The following is a 17,163-nucleotide window of genomic DNA, read 5'->3' as shown; positions in this document are numbered from 1 at the left end:
AAAAAAATAATGCCATATTTGAAATCAGTGGAGGAAAAGCAGCAAGACTGACAAGTTTCACAGAGTTTACTTCAAAATTAAAAAAGTTTTTTTAAGAGGAGTGTCCCCCCTTAAACATGTCGCTTGGCTCCTACCGCCTATCACCTGCTGTCTGAAGAAAGTACTTGCTATTGCTTGCATCGCTTTTCTGATAAGTGTACGCTGCAGTGACGTTGCTCACACAGACAAACAGTGACAATAAGAGCCACGTACGCACTTTGAACAACTACACCCTAAAAAAACCCTCCTCCAAAAGGAACAGAAAGCCAGCACAAAGCCAAGACTAGCTGAGTGAAGTAAAAGGGCACGGCACTTACTTCAGCCGTAAGCGCTGCCGATGATTGGCCATCCGCTTGCAGCTGCTGCGAATTGGCCTCTTGAGCCTTTTTCTCCTGTGAAGCCAGACGCGATTCGAGCGAGTGGATTTCCTGCAAAGTCGGGAACATTAACCAATCGATCACCCTCTGGTAAGCACCTCACCTAAGTAGAACGAATTTGCACCGAACATGGCACGAACGTGAGAGGCAACAGTTTCCTTTACAACACAAGGCTTGCACGCAAATAAAAAAATTGTACCGCTACAATGCCCGCACAACTATATTGGCGAACAATGATGCAGAGTGAACTTTTGTAAATTCTAGCCACCCTAAAACTATACTCATTGATTGACTGATTGTGGGCTTTAACGCGCCGACACCTCAGGCGATGAGGCGCGCCATAGTGGAGGGCTCCGGATTAATTTTGACCACTTGGCGAAATGTCGAACACGCGGACGTTTTCACTTTTCGCCTCCATCAGAAAAGCGGCCACCGCGGCTGGGAATTGCTAAAACTATCCCAATTTAACTAGCCTGGGCTTATAACGGTAATCATTGGTTGGTTAGAGTTCCTAAACTTTAGTACACTACCACTTTCGAATGCCGGCTTTCAAGTGGCCTAGATACATTGAAGTGTGGCCACCAAACCAACCCTGGGGAGCTCAGCAATGTCACTTCACTTTGCGTTTAAATTACAGCTGCGACCAAGGTTACTATCCACTGTATGCTGTAGCCATCAAAGGTCTTATTTCCCTCTTTCACCATGTGCTCGAATGCCCACGGAGCGGCCCCGTGAAATGAAAATATGAAAACCAAAAGCAGTGACAGGAATTTTCATTGCTGCAAAAATGAAACAAAGTGCTACAAACCAAACGTAAGATCTAGTCTGCGGTAGATTCGCCCACCCAGTCAGTCGGGGGGTCACATGGAGGCTCATTCAAAAGATTCGGAACTCAATGCGGGAGTCTCGTGTACAAGGGTGTATTTTTTTTTAGTGTGCGCTTAATGTACATTACCTCCCCAAATCAAGCAAAATCAAATGCACACATCAACTCCCAAATGTATATTGCGCGCCTAAGGACAGTGGGTCAACTCGAACCCCCTGATATTTCGGCAAAACCTCACATACAAGTCTTTCTGCAGTTTGTGTACAATATTTTTTAATTAATTGAACGAATCATTTTTAATCGTTAATAACTAAAAAATAATTATTCAAAAAATTACCCAATGATGAAATTAATTATATTGCAGTTAATAAAAAATTAATCACATAATTTAATAAGAAAGCACCAACACTTGATTCCCTTTGCAGGAACAAACAGAGCCACAAGCAGAGCATGCTTTGTGGCATGAAATACCGCTCCACCGTTTCAGCACGACGTCAGTTTGAAGAGGTTTTCACAAAACAAAGCAGACACTGGAAATAAAACAATAGCTCACCTCTTTCATCTCCTTGTTCTCCTTGTTGCTATCTTCCAGCTGCACATAAAGAGCACAGGTCAATTTTCTCAACCCCTCCTTAGATTTTTTTAGGATACTAAAATACAGCGGAACACCGCTGCTACGTCCCCCGTTGTTACGACGACCCGCTTCTTACGACAGATCACCGCGGTAACGGCAAGATCCCCATAGAAACAATGCATTAAAAACCCCGGTGATGACGCTCGGGTGCACGCGGTCCGCTCATACGACGGACTCTGGCGCTGATAAACTGGCGTTTTTCGCATCTTTTACACCACTTCGCTGCCTCGTCTCGACCTTCAAGCGCTAAAGCCCGCAAGCGGGCCGGACCACTTGCTGAACAGATGCAAACAATCAGGCGGGTACTCGCGAGTGAGAGTTAACTTTCAACGGCCGCACGCGGCGGCAGTACGCCACTGCGCAACCGCGAGAAGTCAAAGTTCAGGGGACTGGTGGGCGGACCGTGAATTTGAAGCTCTCACCGAGCCGCCAACGAACGACATAACACACACGCCCGCGGCGGTGACCTAACACCTGCTTTCCTCGTCCGCTCAATCCAAGTGTGTTTCTTTCGCATCTCTCTCTCTCTCTCTCTCTCTCTCTCTCTAACCTACCCAAATCCAGCCCAACTGCAACAAACCTAACCTAACCCACCCCAACGACACAAAACACAACCTATATTAAACGTAACTCAACCCATTCTAGAAGTCCTCTGCGTCGATGTCTTGATATAGTAAAAACCAGATAATAAAAACCAGAGTAAAAAAAGTATTAACAGAATACGATGACCGAAAAAGTCTAAAAAAAAAAAAAAAAAAAAAACTATCGCACTGTCGGATTCGAACCTGAGCCTTCTCTTTGAAAGGAACAGACAACCGGTTTTTGTCGCGTATATGTTCTCTAGCTCATATGAAAGCCAGCGTTTTATGTAGCCCGATAACCACAAGCAATTTCTAAACAAATTGGTGGAAATAATTTTAATTTGGCAGCAAACTACTTGAAATCGGAAGGGTGGCGGTTCGTAGTGTCGAAACTTGACACTACAATATGTGTCCCCGTCACGTGACCTGCAAACGTAGCAGCTTTCGCATCTCTCTCTCTCTCTGCATATCAGCGTCTTTCAAATCGGAGCTGTCCCTCCGCTCCTTTGCTGCCTTTCCCCCATTGCCGCCTGGTGCTATCGTTCCTTTCGCTTGGCCTTGACATGTGCACACTCGCTTTCCCCCTATCAATAACCACGTCGGCCTTATCTCCTGCACGCAAGGCACAGGCTGGCGGGCTATAAATAGCGCCAGACGGCCCGGGATCGCGTAGCGTGCGGCGCCAGGATGGCGGGCTACCTCCAACGCAGAGGAAGGGAAAGAGCACAAAATAGCTGTTTCTCTTTTGCCGCGAAGCAGTTTATGTTTAGCTCCCCCAGTTTTCATTAATCCCCTCGCCACCACCGATGACCCTTTCAGAAGCTGCGCAATGGATTGATAACGGCGGCATCGCCCTTATCAGGCGTTACCAAAGCAACTCGCCCGCTTTGAACACTGACGCGAGCCTGTAAGTCTTTATTAGCATGAAAGGCTTTAGCGCGACATTTTCGCCCTTGTACTTCACGTCTAAGCTGTGTAAGCAAGTGCCCATCACCGGCTGCCCGTTTATGCGTGCACTGGTTGGGGGTGGAAGCAGGGGGGGCGTGCATGCACAGCTAGTCTTCATGCCAGTACCGATGACATGCGCTTGTGCTGGCGGAAATTCAAACGTGGAAGTCTCGCGGCTCAACCCGACCTGTCAGCTGCCCTTAAAGGGACACTGAAGTGAATTTGTCAAGCTCCCGTTTTTGCTTGCACTGTGTAGACTGGCTCAAATTAGCACACTTTTCATCGTTTTTACGATTGACAAATCGGTAATTATTTTACAAAGTGCAAAAGAAGAAAAACTACCATGCGCGGTTTGCGGCGGCCGCACCAACTAAAGCTGTGACGTTAGGAGGAGCGGGCACCGTGATTGGACGATGCCCAAGGTGAGCAACCAAACAAGTTTCGGTTTCGGTTCTGTAAAACACAACCGTTGGCGTTGTTGGATGGGTATTCTCAATAACTCAGTAATCATCATACCGCGATTCTGCCATGTTGTCAGCTGTAAAAATGCATAAAGATAAGCCTCCTAGGACGGCTTGGAATCGTAGCATTCACTAGCCGAAACCTACGTAGTGCATGAACGCCCTCCGCGTACCCGCAGACGCACAAATGTCATGCGCTTTTCCCCCATATTTGGAGCTTGCCTCACTCATGCCTGTATCGTAAAAAGCGGGTTTGCACCAGGCCAAGGGTCTGTTCATTCTGGCTGGCCTGTGCCCACTGCCCGCAAGCAGTCGGTGCTTAGGGCAACAGCACGCCAACGAGAACTCACAAGCGCGCCAGTGCCAGCCTGCGCGCATTCTGTGAACTAGTTCGTGGAGCCATGAACGTTGCGGCCCAAAAAAAGGTGAACTCAATAGGCCTTATGCAAAAGTGCTGCCCTCTGTCGCAGCCGAATCGAACCCTCGCTTCGACGCCATGTTTAAGGATAGCGCCGGTCGGGAATACGTGTGCTACAAGGTGCTGCGCGTGCGTATTATCGCTTCTTGGTGACTCGCTGCCCGTCTCGTGCTGTGTTGTCGCACGTAATGACTGCTGAATGGTGTGTGGACTTGTCTGCGTTGCCCCGGTTCCCGTCCGGCTTCGCGGAGACATATTACGCGTCCAAAACGCAATCGCAACGGCACCAGGAGCGCAGTTACAAGTTCGCCACCGAATCGTACGTTTGCCTGCCGATGATGAAGACGAAACGGTGCGCCGGGTAAGTACTCTCGGTTTGTTGTTATTTGTATGTGCTTTTGAGTTTGCGCAGAAGTTCTTTAATGGTGCCTAGAATGAATTACATTGTAAAGCTTACCGAGCCATCAGTGGTGCCGCACGCAAATCGAAGTTTTGAAAAATCAGTCGCTCGGGCAGCCGCAACACGCGTGTTCCGTTTCACTTCTTGTGCGTTTCTTATTTTATGCAATAAATATTTGGCTCACGGCTCTTGTTTGTTCAAGTAGCGCTGGGGTATCGTGTTTTGCAACAAACAGTGCAGTAAATCGTCCTTATGAAAGCGAAAAAACATTGACGAATGCTCGCTCTTCCGCGATTCAACTTTGCGCTTGTTTTTGTAACAGCAATCCTGGGTCGCTCGCAAAAAAAAAAAGATCCCGTTTTTAAGAAATCAAATAGCACTGCAATGCTGCAGCCCGGTGCAGAGTAAATTTTCGATTGATGGAAGCGTTTTGAATGAAAAATAAATACTAAGGAATTCTTGCCACGATAATGAATGTGCAGATTACAAACGATCGAACACAGTTGGTGATTAATTTTTATAGGACTAACGCTATGGACTGCGGGTTGCGCTTTCTGTCGTGTGAAAGCACACCTGAACGCATCATGCGCAAGCGCATTGTTTGTGCGAGGGTCATTAAAAAGGCTGTCATATTTTCGTCACCTTTGCTTGTGGCGCTCGTTTCATTTATTTTGTCTGTGTGAAGACTCTGTTAATTTATTTTACCCACGCTTGTTAACGTGTATACTACTTATGGAGTGTTTAAGGACTCTTGTTATGCAGAGCAGGTACTGTAGTCTCTAACATGGTCAAAGACCATGGTGCTCTAGTTGCAACTACGTAAATCATCTTGGATTATTTTTATAATTGTCATAAATGCTTCAACTACCAGCCGTCCTGTTTATTCCCAAGGGTCTGCATTAAAGGCCACGTCACACCGTATTCAAATTTAGGTCTAAATGACGGCTTTCTCCCCTTCTCTTATTTGTAAGCACTAGTCTAGCTTTTGAACAGGTAATGTTTCTGTGCCTGTATTGAATTTCACGGGTCTGTTGTTTGGTTTCAGTGTCGCTGGTCCTGCTGTTGCTGTGCGTTGTGCCTGCTACCGGAGCCTACGAAACAGCTACCTGCGAAATGTCTACGGAGCCTATGAAGTGTCTACGAAACAGCTACCCCCTCCTCCCCTTCGTTCTACCTCCTCAATTATGCACTGAAAATGCTCAATAATCATTTATTGCGCTAATTGCAGAACTAAGGCATACAATAAATGTACCTAAACTGCGTCTTTTTCCATGTACCTTTTTTTGTTAGAAGGGCATTTTTTGCGCAGCGTTTTTTTTTTTTTTTTTTTTTTGTTTTGCGTGTGCTTTTGGCCAGATAATCGACATTCATGGCAAGAAAAATCGCGGATCAAGCGATGGTTCGTGTTCGGCACGGAGTTCGTTCCTGCAACCACTCGAACTCATTTTGCCCTGCATTTGGTGTGAACGCAGAATGCTTACATCGCGTGCAAACTTCTCTTCGTTGTGAGAATGTAAAAAACGGCATCTTTCAAACAGTACCTAAAACTACGTCCGAACATGAACTGTAGCAGCGATGTTCGCCTTGAACTCGCAAAGCATGTAAACACAGCGGTTGCACCCTCTATGTTCAAGCCAGTTGACACTCCTGCCTTCCGAGGGATCAAATAATTTCAAACACCGGACCAGCAAGCACGAACGCTACTTTATCAGTATTACACGCACAAGCGCTGGCCGTTCCATTCAGCATTCGCTGTAATTCTTCTTATAGCTTCGATCGCGTTCGCGCCGATCACCGAAGTAGTAGTCCGCAATCGCCGCTGCGTTAGCGCAGGTCGCATTCGCGCCGATCACCGAAGTAGTATAGTCCGCAATCGCCGCTGCGTTAGCGCGAGGTAATTCTGACATATTGAGAGAAGCAGGCAGTTCTTTGGTAACCCCTTTCATATCACACGAACATAATTTGTTGTTGTCATTGTTACATGAACGAATTTCACACGGCTACGATTCGCTGCGCGCGCGCCACGCACGCACGGCACGCACACACGCGCACGCGACACGCAATAAACATTAATACTTTGACTTCTAGAATTATTACATTTGCCACTTGAGCATCCTTGTTCCCACTTTGTGTGCAACATGGCACACAACAGTATGTAGGCATCCTGGACGACAGGAAACGATAGATCGCCGGGAACTCGCTGCAGTTCGATGCTCCGCTTTCCAGTTGAGCCCTTGAACATGGCGGTCGCGCTCGCGGTGGCCGCGAGAGGGCAGCAGATTTTGCATAAGGCCTATATAGAAAACATCGGCGGAAAACGAAAAAGTTAACTTAAAGAAAAAAAAAAGCACGTACCCGCGGGGATTCGAACTCCTGACTTGCAAAATACTTCCGGTGGCATATCTAGCCCCCCAAACAACTCGGCCACGGAGCGGGCTCCGCTGGCCTTGGTAATATAGTGTATATATTGTACAACCAGTTTACGCTTTTATTTAGTTTTGGCATTTCAAGCAGCTTAGGTGACTATTTGTTGTATTGCGCTCGTGCAGTAAGCGTCGCCCGAGTTTCCACAATAGCTTACGTCTAGCAATTGCATTTCGTAGACGGAAAAGCGTTCGCAGATGCATAGTCGTGCTGCTGACCGCTGTGCTTGTTTGCCCAGCGCAAAAAAGTGCTTCCCGCACCCTAGTTTTACGCTGTACGGTAAAAATATCAGTTGATTTTATTTCCTTAGTACCTATATTGACTTCGCTCACTCTTCTCCCGCCTTCAAGAGGCCTTATATTTTCCTACTGGCGTACCAGTCAGCGAAGCGTCGCATGTGCGCTTGTGCAGCGCTTGTGTGAAGCGACCTTGACTTGGAGCTAGATACAGTGTACAAACTAACCAAGTAAAGAAAGGCAGATTCTACCATTCACAAACGTGTCCTGGCTTCGTTTCAACTGAGCGAACGAATTGCGACGACCCGTCGGCGGCCGGCGGACGAAACGCTGGGCCGACTGACTGTCTGAAGGCAGGGGAGCCGTGCAGTAGCGCAGCCAATTGTGAGCTCGGCTCCTCTCGGCGTCACACGAAAACGCCGCAGAAAATGGGCAAGCGTAAAGAGAGGAGGACAGCATTTTCGAATTAATTTTTCTACTAAATAAAATCGCGTAAATGCGCCCAGGGTGGTCGAAACATGGTCTGGGGACTCCGGACTACAATTTGCGCAAGTAATCCCGCAATGTTTACATATCACTTCAGTGTCCCTTTAATGGTGGAGGGATTCGAGTTTTTGTTGGTGTGTTACACATTCAGTGAGATGCCTACGACGCGGGACGGAAACTGGCAGCCAAATATTTGTCAACTAGAATAAAGCTTGAGTCCTTCCAGGTTTTAACTCCCTATGGTCAGACGCGTGTCGTTCGCTCGGAGAAAGAACACCAACAATCGAAGCGTCCGCCAGAACAGAAGCTCCAATGAGTGCGAAAACAACAAGATGCCGCTGCCGCCACCGGCGTTTCCACCGCAGGTTTCAGCTCGCCAAGTAGCTGGGAATCCCTTCCGGATGAACAGCAACGTCGACTTGAGCCAATATTTCTCATTCAGCTTGAAGGGTTTTTGGAGCGACAATTGTGGCGGTGCTTTTCACTTCTAAGCACGCGCACATAACTTGTTGCCCGCTTATAAGGCATGAGTTGGGGAGTGGAGGGAAGGGGTGCAAGCGCAGATATAGGTTTCACACCCCCTCACTGACGGCATGTCCGTCGTGCTGGCGGGAGGTTTAAACGCATACATCTACCACCCCAATGCAAACTTTCTGGTGTCCTCGGTGGTCGAGCGGATTAGGTCGGTGTGTTACGCAGACAGTAAGATGCCTACGACGCGGGAGAGAAACAGACAGCTCCAAGTTTGTCCGCTAGAATAAATCTCGTGTCCTTCAAAGTTTCATTCAGGTAATTGGCTAGGAAGTATGCCCAGTCATAAATTACAAACAAACATGCTTTGTTTCGTGCATTGCGCGTACTGCATCCAGCTTTGCAGGTCATCCTTCTTAACAGAGTGGAAGGGCACTAATTTTTTTGCAAACTTCGGATTTGAGCTAAAGGTTCACAAATCACGCGAGAACACGCTAAATATAGTAGTTTAAATAAGTTCTTAGCCCACCTGTCGCGTGAGACTGCCTACTAGGCCTGCATTTACTCGCACCTCGGTCATCCGACGCTTTCGCGTAGTCCCTTGAAAATGGTATTATCGGGGTTCCACTGTATCTCGCATTACCTCTCTGTTCTTAAGCTCAAGATACTGGACAAACTTTGCCGTCCAACAGGACAAATTTGTAACTGCAAAAGCAAATCTTCCCCAAACCACCACAATTAATAATCTGGGCAATATGCAAACGAGTGAAATTTTAATATTCTTGACAACGTGTGAGTTGGTACTGGGATGCACAAGAAATGGAAGTTTAAAAAAAAGAGCGCACCTGTTTTTTCAGCCCCGTCACTTGTTCTTTCAGGGTGCTGCATGTGTTCCGTGCTTCGGCGAGGTAGCGGTCAGATTCCTAGTACACAACAAAATTCTGCTGTCAGGGACAAATCATTGCCTTGACTGGCTAAACTGGCACTTCATCTTCAGAAGGTGCTGAATAAACCATACTATTCGCTATGTAATATGAATCCCTGTGAAATATGTGACCACATTGGTGGAGATGTACATTTAGAGTGCATGTGCATACCTGCCAGGTTCACCGGGATGGAATTAGGGAGATCTGATGGGAGGCGAAATTAGAAGCAACAGAATGGAATATTTTACATGCCTTTTTATTTTAGCGACAACAAAGCAGAAACCGATACGTCTTGTCCGAACAACTGACAAGCTACACCACTGGTCACTTGCAAAATCTTCAACATGGCTGTTTCTCTTATCAGGAAGTCCTGGGAATATTGCCAGCCATAACAATGTTTGCCACTGCGACATTTCGCCAAAACAATGTGACCAATGGTTGTCAGACGGATTCTCGAAACTGGGTGCAATTTTTTCTCCTATGTGTGACTGCGTCTCGCATTCGGCATTGCTGTGATGCTGACCGGGTCAACCTGTGCGTAATTGCCGACTACGCTTTTTGAGTTTTACACGATAGCGATGTCAACCAGTGTAGGATTGGATTGGATTGGATTGTCAGGTAGCTCCAGTGCAATGCGGGCCAGACTTCGAGAAAGAGCTGGCCAACACAGGTGCATTTTCGGGACATTTTTGTTTCGGCCGCACAATCGTATAAAGCCATCGAAATTCGGGAGCCTCCCAGACAAATTGAAAGACCTGGCACGTATGCTTATGAAGAAACAAGCTGAACAAACAAGCAGCACGCAGGCAGTTAAATGTACTGCCCCTGTGGTGGGCTGAATGTACATTAATGTTTATGTCTACAATTGTTGCCAAGTTTGTTTATTTATTGCAGTATGCCTAGATGCCCGAGGTCACAGAGCACTGCAGTTTGGAGGCACGCAAGCAATGCAAAATCAAGCAACTACAGACAACCAAACACAAAACAGAAATGAGCGCAGACAAAACATTGATTAATTGTAGGGTTTAACGCGCCAACGCAACGCAGGCGATGAGGCACCCCGTAGTAGAGGGCTCCGGATTAATTTTGACCACCTGGGGATCTTTAACGTGCGCCGAAATCTCGTACACACGGGCGTTTTTGCTTTTCGCCTCCATCAGAAAAGCGGCCGCCGCAGCCGGGAATCGAACCCGCGACCTAGCGCAGACAAAACTCGATCGATGAAATATGCAAAAGTACAGTTAGAACGCAATATAACGACACCCCTGAACGACAACACTACATTACAGTGATTAAATTTCGTTCAACCAAGAAACTCCGCCTAGTGCTGTGGGGGCCCGTGTTCCCCTACGCCTCGCCTGCACATGTTTCTGCGAGCTGGGAGCCGCCATTTTGGGTAGCCGGCGCGTCACGTAGGTCGTGTCCTCTTCATGACCCCGCGCAACGCGCCGAACCAGCTCGCCGCGAACGTGCGCGCGAGGGCGCGGGGGAAGGAGGACCAGTTTGCCACCTTCCTTCACGCCACCCTCTCCCCGACCTGGGGAAGACCTCCTCTCCCCTCCAAGCTGACCTGCGGGACGAACGAGCGCTCCGGCAGGGAGTCGACTGGGTGATTTGGTCGGAGTCGGTTGGCTCGGCTGTGCCTACGCCGAATGCCCCGATGACGGTGAACCCAGTTGGCTCCACGGACTCTGCTGAGAGATTCTGCCCTGATCGGTCGCCTCGGGATGCCTCCCCTGCTCCCGCGGCCGTGATGATGGATATCGAGGTCTGAGCCCAACGGCTTGAGCGAGCGACAGGAGCCACTGTCTCCCCGCGAGCGATAGTCGTGTTGTCTGGTGTATGCACTGTATCTGCCAGGCAATAAAGCCTCACTTTGGATTGCCCGAGCCTGTCTACCGCATGCGAGTACTCGAACCCGTGCGCGAGTCTTCGGATTCCGCAGGGCTAGTGTACGGCACGTAGCGTTCTCTAGCAAAGCTAGCCGGGGTCCTCTGCTATCCCGTACGTTAGCCCACAGTGCTCACAAAAGAATACTGGTTTGCTCGCCACTTATCAATCATTTCCAACAGCTATGGAATACAACCTTTTTATCGCTCAATTTGTGGCCAAAAATCGGTGTCACGCTCCCTTCGTAAGAATGAGTTCTGCACGTGACCGTCACCATCATATTCACATATTGCTATTAGATATACAGACCACCGATACACCGCTTCTCGTATTGCTTCTACGAGCATGTTTCAAATATTGCTCAAGCATCTCATTCAAAAATAGAATGGGGGGAGTAATTTGCGAAAGCCAGTTATGTTACACGCCAGAAGAAGCTCACTGCCCGATTACCCCTCATTCCCTTCTAGCTGTCCTCCAGAGCTAATCAGCACAGAGGTTGCAAACCTGCTTAGTATAATTTAAGGTCTAGCTCTCCACCAATCAGAGGTGAGAACACTGCAGCCAAGAGTAAGAAGTGCCCTTTGCTGTTGAGTGAAGTAGCCCACTGACCGTGAGGTTGTTCCGAAGAGCCTCCGTCTCAGAGTTGTGTTGTTGGATGGTGATGCTCAGGCGCTCGAGCTGAAGTTGGGCACTAGCCAGCTGCAAGTCAAGCCACAAGTCAATGCCAAAAGCTGCCCAAAATTGTCGGCAGACGTCACAAATGGAAGGTTTGGGCCAGGTGGCTCCAAGGTGGAAAGAAGTGCAACCCGGAAAGTGTTTCAGGCACTTGAATTGTGGATTTCTTGCTTACAAAGTTGCGTTCAATAATTTTGCATAAATATGCACCTTTCCGGGCCAGGAGGCACAAAAGTGGGCATTAGCTAGTAAATAACCTTAAGTGTAAACGAAGTCTTTTTAAGTGCAACACTATGTACTAGTGGCTAGGTTTTGTCTAGTATGACATTGAAATCGCAGTAGCTGAGAACATCATTTCGGGAAAAAAAATTACCTTCACAAGTAAGCATTTGTGATTTCCTACTTCGATAGACATAAAAGAAAGACCATTTTTAATTCGGTTTATTAAAACGTGCAGTAGACCTACAGCATAATTTCCAGCTTTGACCAGAAGTGTTGAAACTGTTTTTAAGATGTGCTGCATACAGGTATCATTTATATGTATCTAATTACAAAACAGAAAAAAATCTCACCATCTCACAGGCATGCTTGGGCCCTTCCTTTTTTTGACCAGAAGTATTTTTGAAGAGAAAACACTACTAACCTCTTTGATGAGCCAAATTGCGAAGAAACTTAGACGGTATGCTGTGCTAACAGCAAATGTAACTACTCACTTTTGAAGCAATGTCTTCATACAACGGTCCAACTGTCTGTGCTTCGCTGTCAACCTAAATGGCCAAACCAACTCACCGAGACCTCAATGGTTTATACTTTTTGTGTTTAGTGAACACATAAAACATTTTAAAGAGAGCTCACTCTGGATTTACATGCAATATTGTTAGAAACTAGTTTGAAGTAAAAGAGATGGCACTACTCAGAATAAAAATTAATTTAGGAGGCTACTATTGCAATCAACGTGCACATACAAAAGGGTGCAAAAGGTGTAGGTACATGCATAGAGCTCCACCTGGATACCTTTTAGGCAGGTTATTTTTTTCTTGAATTTAGCTTGAGCAATAACATTGTCATTGTTCAATACAAGCAGGAGAAAAAGGTTGTTTTTTTCTTTTTCACAGCCCGAATTTTCAACAAAGGTGATCAGAGAGAATTCGATCAACAGCCTATGCAGTTGACAAAATTTCGTTTAGTGATTTAGGGAGGATCGCTTAGGAGGCATTTGATTCTAACGATTTCCAAACTGCTTAATTTGATTGATTGTAGGGTTTACCACCGACGCAATGCAGGCAATGAGGCACGATGTAGTGGAGGGCTCCGGATTAATTTTTACCACCTCGGGATCTTTAACGTGCGCCGAAATCTCGAACACACAGGCGTTTTTGCTTTTTGCCTCCTCCAGAAAAGCGGTCACCGCGGCCGGGAATCGAACCCGCGTCCTCATGCTCAGCAGCACGCTTCCAAACTTTGCAACAATTTGATGTGAAACCAAGCTACATTAAGAAAGCATTTTTCTGCTTCAATGCGACATGCCTTGGATGAGATGTCTCCAGTCTCCTCTGTGATGGTGGTACAGTCGACCTGCACACAACAAAAGAATTTCTTCATCGATGTTTGTTCGCAGGCAAATCTTAAGCTAAATCCTACATGCAACATCTCCCGCTGTTGTACTGAATGTCTCACAGTTTGCCGCCATCTCACCTAAGATAGTCAATAAAAAAAAAATACCTGAACAAATAGTTTTTTCGTCTTTTTGCATGTTGTGAGGCTTAATCCTCTCTCAATACAGGAAACATACAATAAAAAACAAATGAACCCATACAAATGTGAACACAAAAGCCTGAATGCACAAATTTTTACATTACATGCAGCACAGGACAGAAAAACACACAGCACTTACACTACCAACCACTATCAGAGTCCATAAATGTACAAAGAACTACGTTGCTGTATTTGTATCCACGGGCTGAAATAGCCAAATTTGTGTGGTTGCTTTAATTCTTCCTTTCATTTCGCTCTATTAGAGAACACGAAGGCATCACGTATAATTTGTGGAAAGTACTTTGACAGCTAAAATTCATTTATACTAAACGCAAGCTACATTTAAGGTAGTGATACTATACTACAATGACATTTTAAAGGGGTCCTGAAATACCTTCCGCCGATGCATGGATGTACATGTACCCAAATAAAGCAATGTATTTGCAATCTCCTCCCGCAAGAATTTTGTTAAAGCGATGAGTATTAGCTGAGAAATCGTAAATCAAAAACCGCGCATTATCGTCGCTCCGCGTTTCCTCCTCCTTACTCTCCGCTGTTGACGGCGCGCGAGCCTTGCCTCCCATGATGCTGCGCTCCGCAGCGGTGACGTACTTCCGCTATTGCGCTGCTCAAACTGTCGTCTGCTACGGGCAAGCTTCGTTGACACCATGAATTCCGCACTCCGCTCAAGGCTGGAAAAGCGAACGAAAAATCTGGCCGCATGTATGCGGCGGCCTGGCCTTGCCCTTTCGCGGTGTACGTTGCTGGCGGCACGACTTTCTATCGGCGGCGAACTCGCAGCCACACGGGGAGGGTCGTGCGCTCGTTCCCTTGATGCACCGCGCACTGTTTATCCAAAAAGCGCCGTATCAGATGTGGCCCCGCTGGTGCCGGGTCTTATTTTGCGGCGGTGGTAATTCCTGCCGGCGGCATGTGAAAAAGTCATATTAAACCGATACAGAACCCGTGCACAAAACGCTTCAATCATGTGACCAGTTCAGCTTGGGGCGACGCGTGGTGGAGAGCGGCAACGTTGGCAAAACATGCTCCACCGCGACTCTGAGCTTTCTGAGCGCTGGAGCGAGCGCCATTTCTTTAACAATCTCAAACATCGGTTGCCTTGGCAACAAGGCACAAACCGCTCCAGAAGTCAGTTACGGTTGCGTGATCCCGGTTCAGCTTGGGGCCCCACTTCGCGACATGTGGGCACTGCAGGCGTACCACTCACTCCCATTGGGAAGTGCGAGATGCGTTTGGCATTATAGGAGGCGATGGTGTGTGTGTTGTGGACGCCTTTGTTTTGCGATGAAATGCGACGTTGTGCTTCTGCGGGTGGATAGTGCTTCCCATGGTCTGGATTATCTTTCTCGAGCGACGTACGACTCAACCTCGCATGGGGTATGTGCAGTGTGCGTGGCTAAAAGCCATCGGCTTGTGCGCCAGAGTTAAGTGACTTGCTGTTCGTCCCCGCAAACCGCGCGCGAGGTGAGTACCGAATTTACGACGGCAACCCCTCCTCTGTCAATCGTGGTTCAGACTTTCAACGCATGTTGTGATGTTGTGTTCGTTAGAAACGCATCTCTGGATTGTTTTGAAGTTGAATAAAATGTATGCGTCAAACCCGGGCATTCGGCTCGGGGCGTTCTCTGCGATTGCACGAAAGAAGTGCCACGGGGCTTCAACGCTTTCTTTATGGAACGTACTCAGGTAAGAGAATATCCATGTCGTGTTATGGCCGTGTTGCATTCAATACAAACGGTTAAGCGTTTGTTTTACACTTGTTTCGTTTGTCGTAAAATACCCAAGCACTCCGGCACTCCGCTGGCAGATCAGCCGGCGAGCCGACGCTGAGCAGACGACTCATCTCTTTGCCGGAAGTGCGTGAAAAAGCCGCCCAATAGCAGGATGTCTAGCTCATGACGAACATCTGGGAATCGATGATGTAGACATGTGAAGATGGCGGCGTCCAAAAACACGAAGGGAAGGGTGAGAAAAAAACGACAAACTTTGCAACAAAAGTGTGAGCTTTCTGCTGCGCGTAAAAGAGTAATACTTGGCACAGAGGATGTTGATGACCCAATCTAACGGTTGCGCTAGTTCATTTAGTGTGCTCAAAATGCCTTTCAGGGCCCCTTTAATGTGCATGTAAGCAAGTTTAGAGTTTCTATAACAAGTTCTATGACTTGAGGCAGAAAAACAGCATAACAAGTCATGTTTGTAGGCCAATTTTAGCCAAGCCATCTTGTGCAATACAAGACGCAAAAATTACAGTAGCTTCACTCCCTCTCAGCTAAACTCAAGACTACTCAGCAATCTAGATGACTTCACCTCACTTTTGCAGCAGCTGTCAGTCTGTTCAGATTACGTCTGCCATCAAGAAGAAGAGTCCATGTTTTATAATTTTTCACGGCACTACCGTAAACGTAAAAAAAAATTTTAATTTTCGATTCAAAATGCAAAAAAAAAAAATTTGTTTTTGTGCACACGATTATAAAAGCTGCATTTTCAGCTACAATGTTTTCCAATAAAGCCCAAAAATCTAAAAATCTTTCACGATAAGGTCCTTTTGAATTGTAAGGAATAAAAACTGGCTTGCCTTTGCGACGTCCTCTGTCTGCAATTCAGCATCGACCTGCGAGGGAACGTCATGCATGTTAATTGATGCTGCCAGCAGATTGTGCAAGTGTGGAGATAAGGCTGGAGCCTGGCTTGGTCACTCGTTATAGATTGCGATGACTAAAAACTACCCATGAATGGCACAGAAATGACAGAACGCGAGCATTCCCGCCCCATCAAGCAAAAAAGCTAGCGGTGTCATCGGCAGCGTCTGTAACGGCAGAACAACCCCTGAACTTGCCCTACGCGTTTCTATGCGTGTGCTACACGTTAATACAACACACAAAAAAGAGCACTCAAATTTCCAATTGTTCCGATCTCCAGCCAACACGCGTAGGAACTTGAAAAGTAACCAGCACCAAAACTTGGGAAACATTATTCACATTCAAAACTCACAAGAAGTGCTTAGGTGCCTTCCATTTTTTTTCCTACCTGTGGCTGTGCAGAGCTTATTCATCCTCAAAGGTATGGGAATAGAAAACTACCATATTTATTCGATTATAGGGTGGTCACGATTATATATATATAAAAAAAAGCCACACACACACACACACACACACATATATATATAGCGAATCAGAATGGGAAATGAGGGGCTCGTTGAATTAAGACAGAAATAAGGGTTGGCAGTCAAGAAAACTTTCTATCTTTCCAAATTCTTTATCTGTTTCAATGACCTACCACATTCTCCCCTTTAATTTCCGAGGTTTTCTTGACTGCCAACCCTTATTTCTATATATATATATATATATATATATACACACACACACACATAAATACTGAGCTTCGAATTTAAGGCAGGGTATTGAGATTACGGATTTTAGAGAAAACCTCGCCTTATATTCGAGTAAATACGGCAGGCTTTGCAAACAAATGAAAACAAGCGCATCGCCTTCTTTGCAGCATCCTGTGTCTGCACGACGGAATCGACCTGCGAGAAATAATAGAGCACTGCATGGGCCCGGGCCGGCCCGAAAGCCCGGGCCGGGCTGGGCCACCC

The 17,163-nt window shown here is 46.8% G+C and overlaps 1 protein-coding gene across 5 annotated transcripts in view; it reads right to left on the bottom strand.

Annotated features, from left to right (window-relative positions):
* The window catches only part of LOC144140443 (uncharacterized), a 253,062-nt gene that overhangs the window by 20,203 nt on the left and 215,696 nt on the right, over positions 1 to 17,163 (bottom strand). For 3 of the 5 annotated variants that reach the window (XM_077672299.1, XM_077672300.1, XM_077672303.1), the window contains 7 exons: positions 17,056 to 17,094; positions 16,144 to 16,179; positions 13,320 to 13,367; positions 11,727 to 11,816; positions 9,147 to 9,224; positions 1,796 to 1,834; positions 357 to 467 (listed from right to left, as the gene is read on the bottom strand). In XM_077672299.1, coding sequence (XP_077528425.1) covers positions 357 to 467; positions 1,796 to 1,834; positions 9,147 to 9,224; positions 11,727 to 11,816; positions 13,320 to 13,367; positions 16,144 to 16,179; positions 17,056 to 17,094 — 441 coding nt within the window. The remainder of the gene's footprint in view (positions 1 to 356; positions 468 to 1,795; positions 1,835 to 9,146; positions 9,225 to 11,726; positions 11,817 to 13,319; positions 13,368 to 16,143; positions 16,180 to 17,055; positions 17,095 to 17,163) is intronic. The other 2 variants (XM_077672301.1, XM_077672302.1) reach the window with 1 other exon arrangement.

This window comes from Haemaphysalis longicornis, unplaced genomic scaffold, assembly GCF_048455015.1.
Source record: "Haemaphysalis longicornis isolate Haplotype H1 unplaced genomic scaffold, Haemaphysalis longicornis Haplotype H1 scaffold_1, whole genome shotgun sequence".
Classification (NCBI taxonomy): Eukaryota; Metazoa; Arthropoda; class Arachnida; order Ixodida; family Ixodidae; genus Haemaphysalis; species Haemaphysalis longicornis.
The sequence above is the reverse complement of the archived record's forward strand: the minus strand, read 5'-3'. Positions and strand labels throughout refer to the sequence as shown.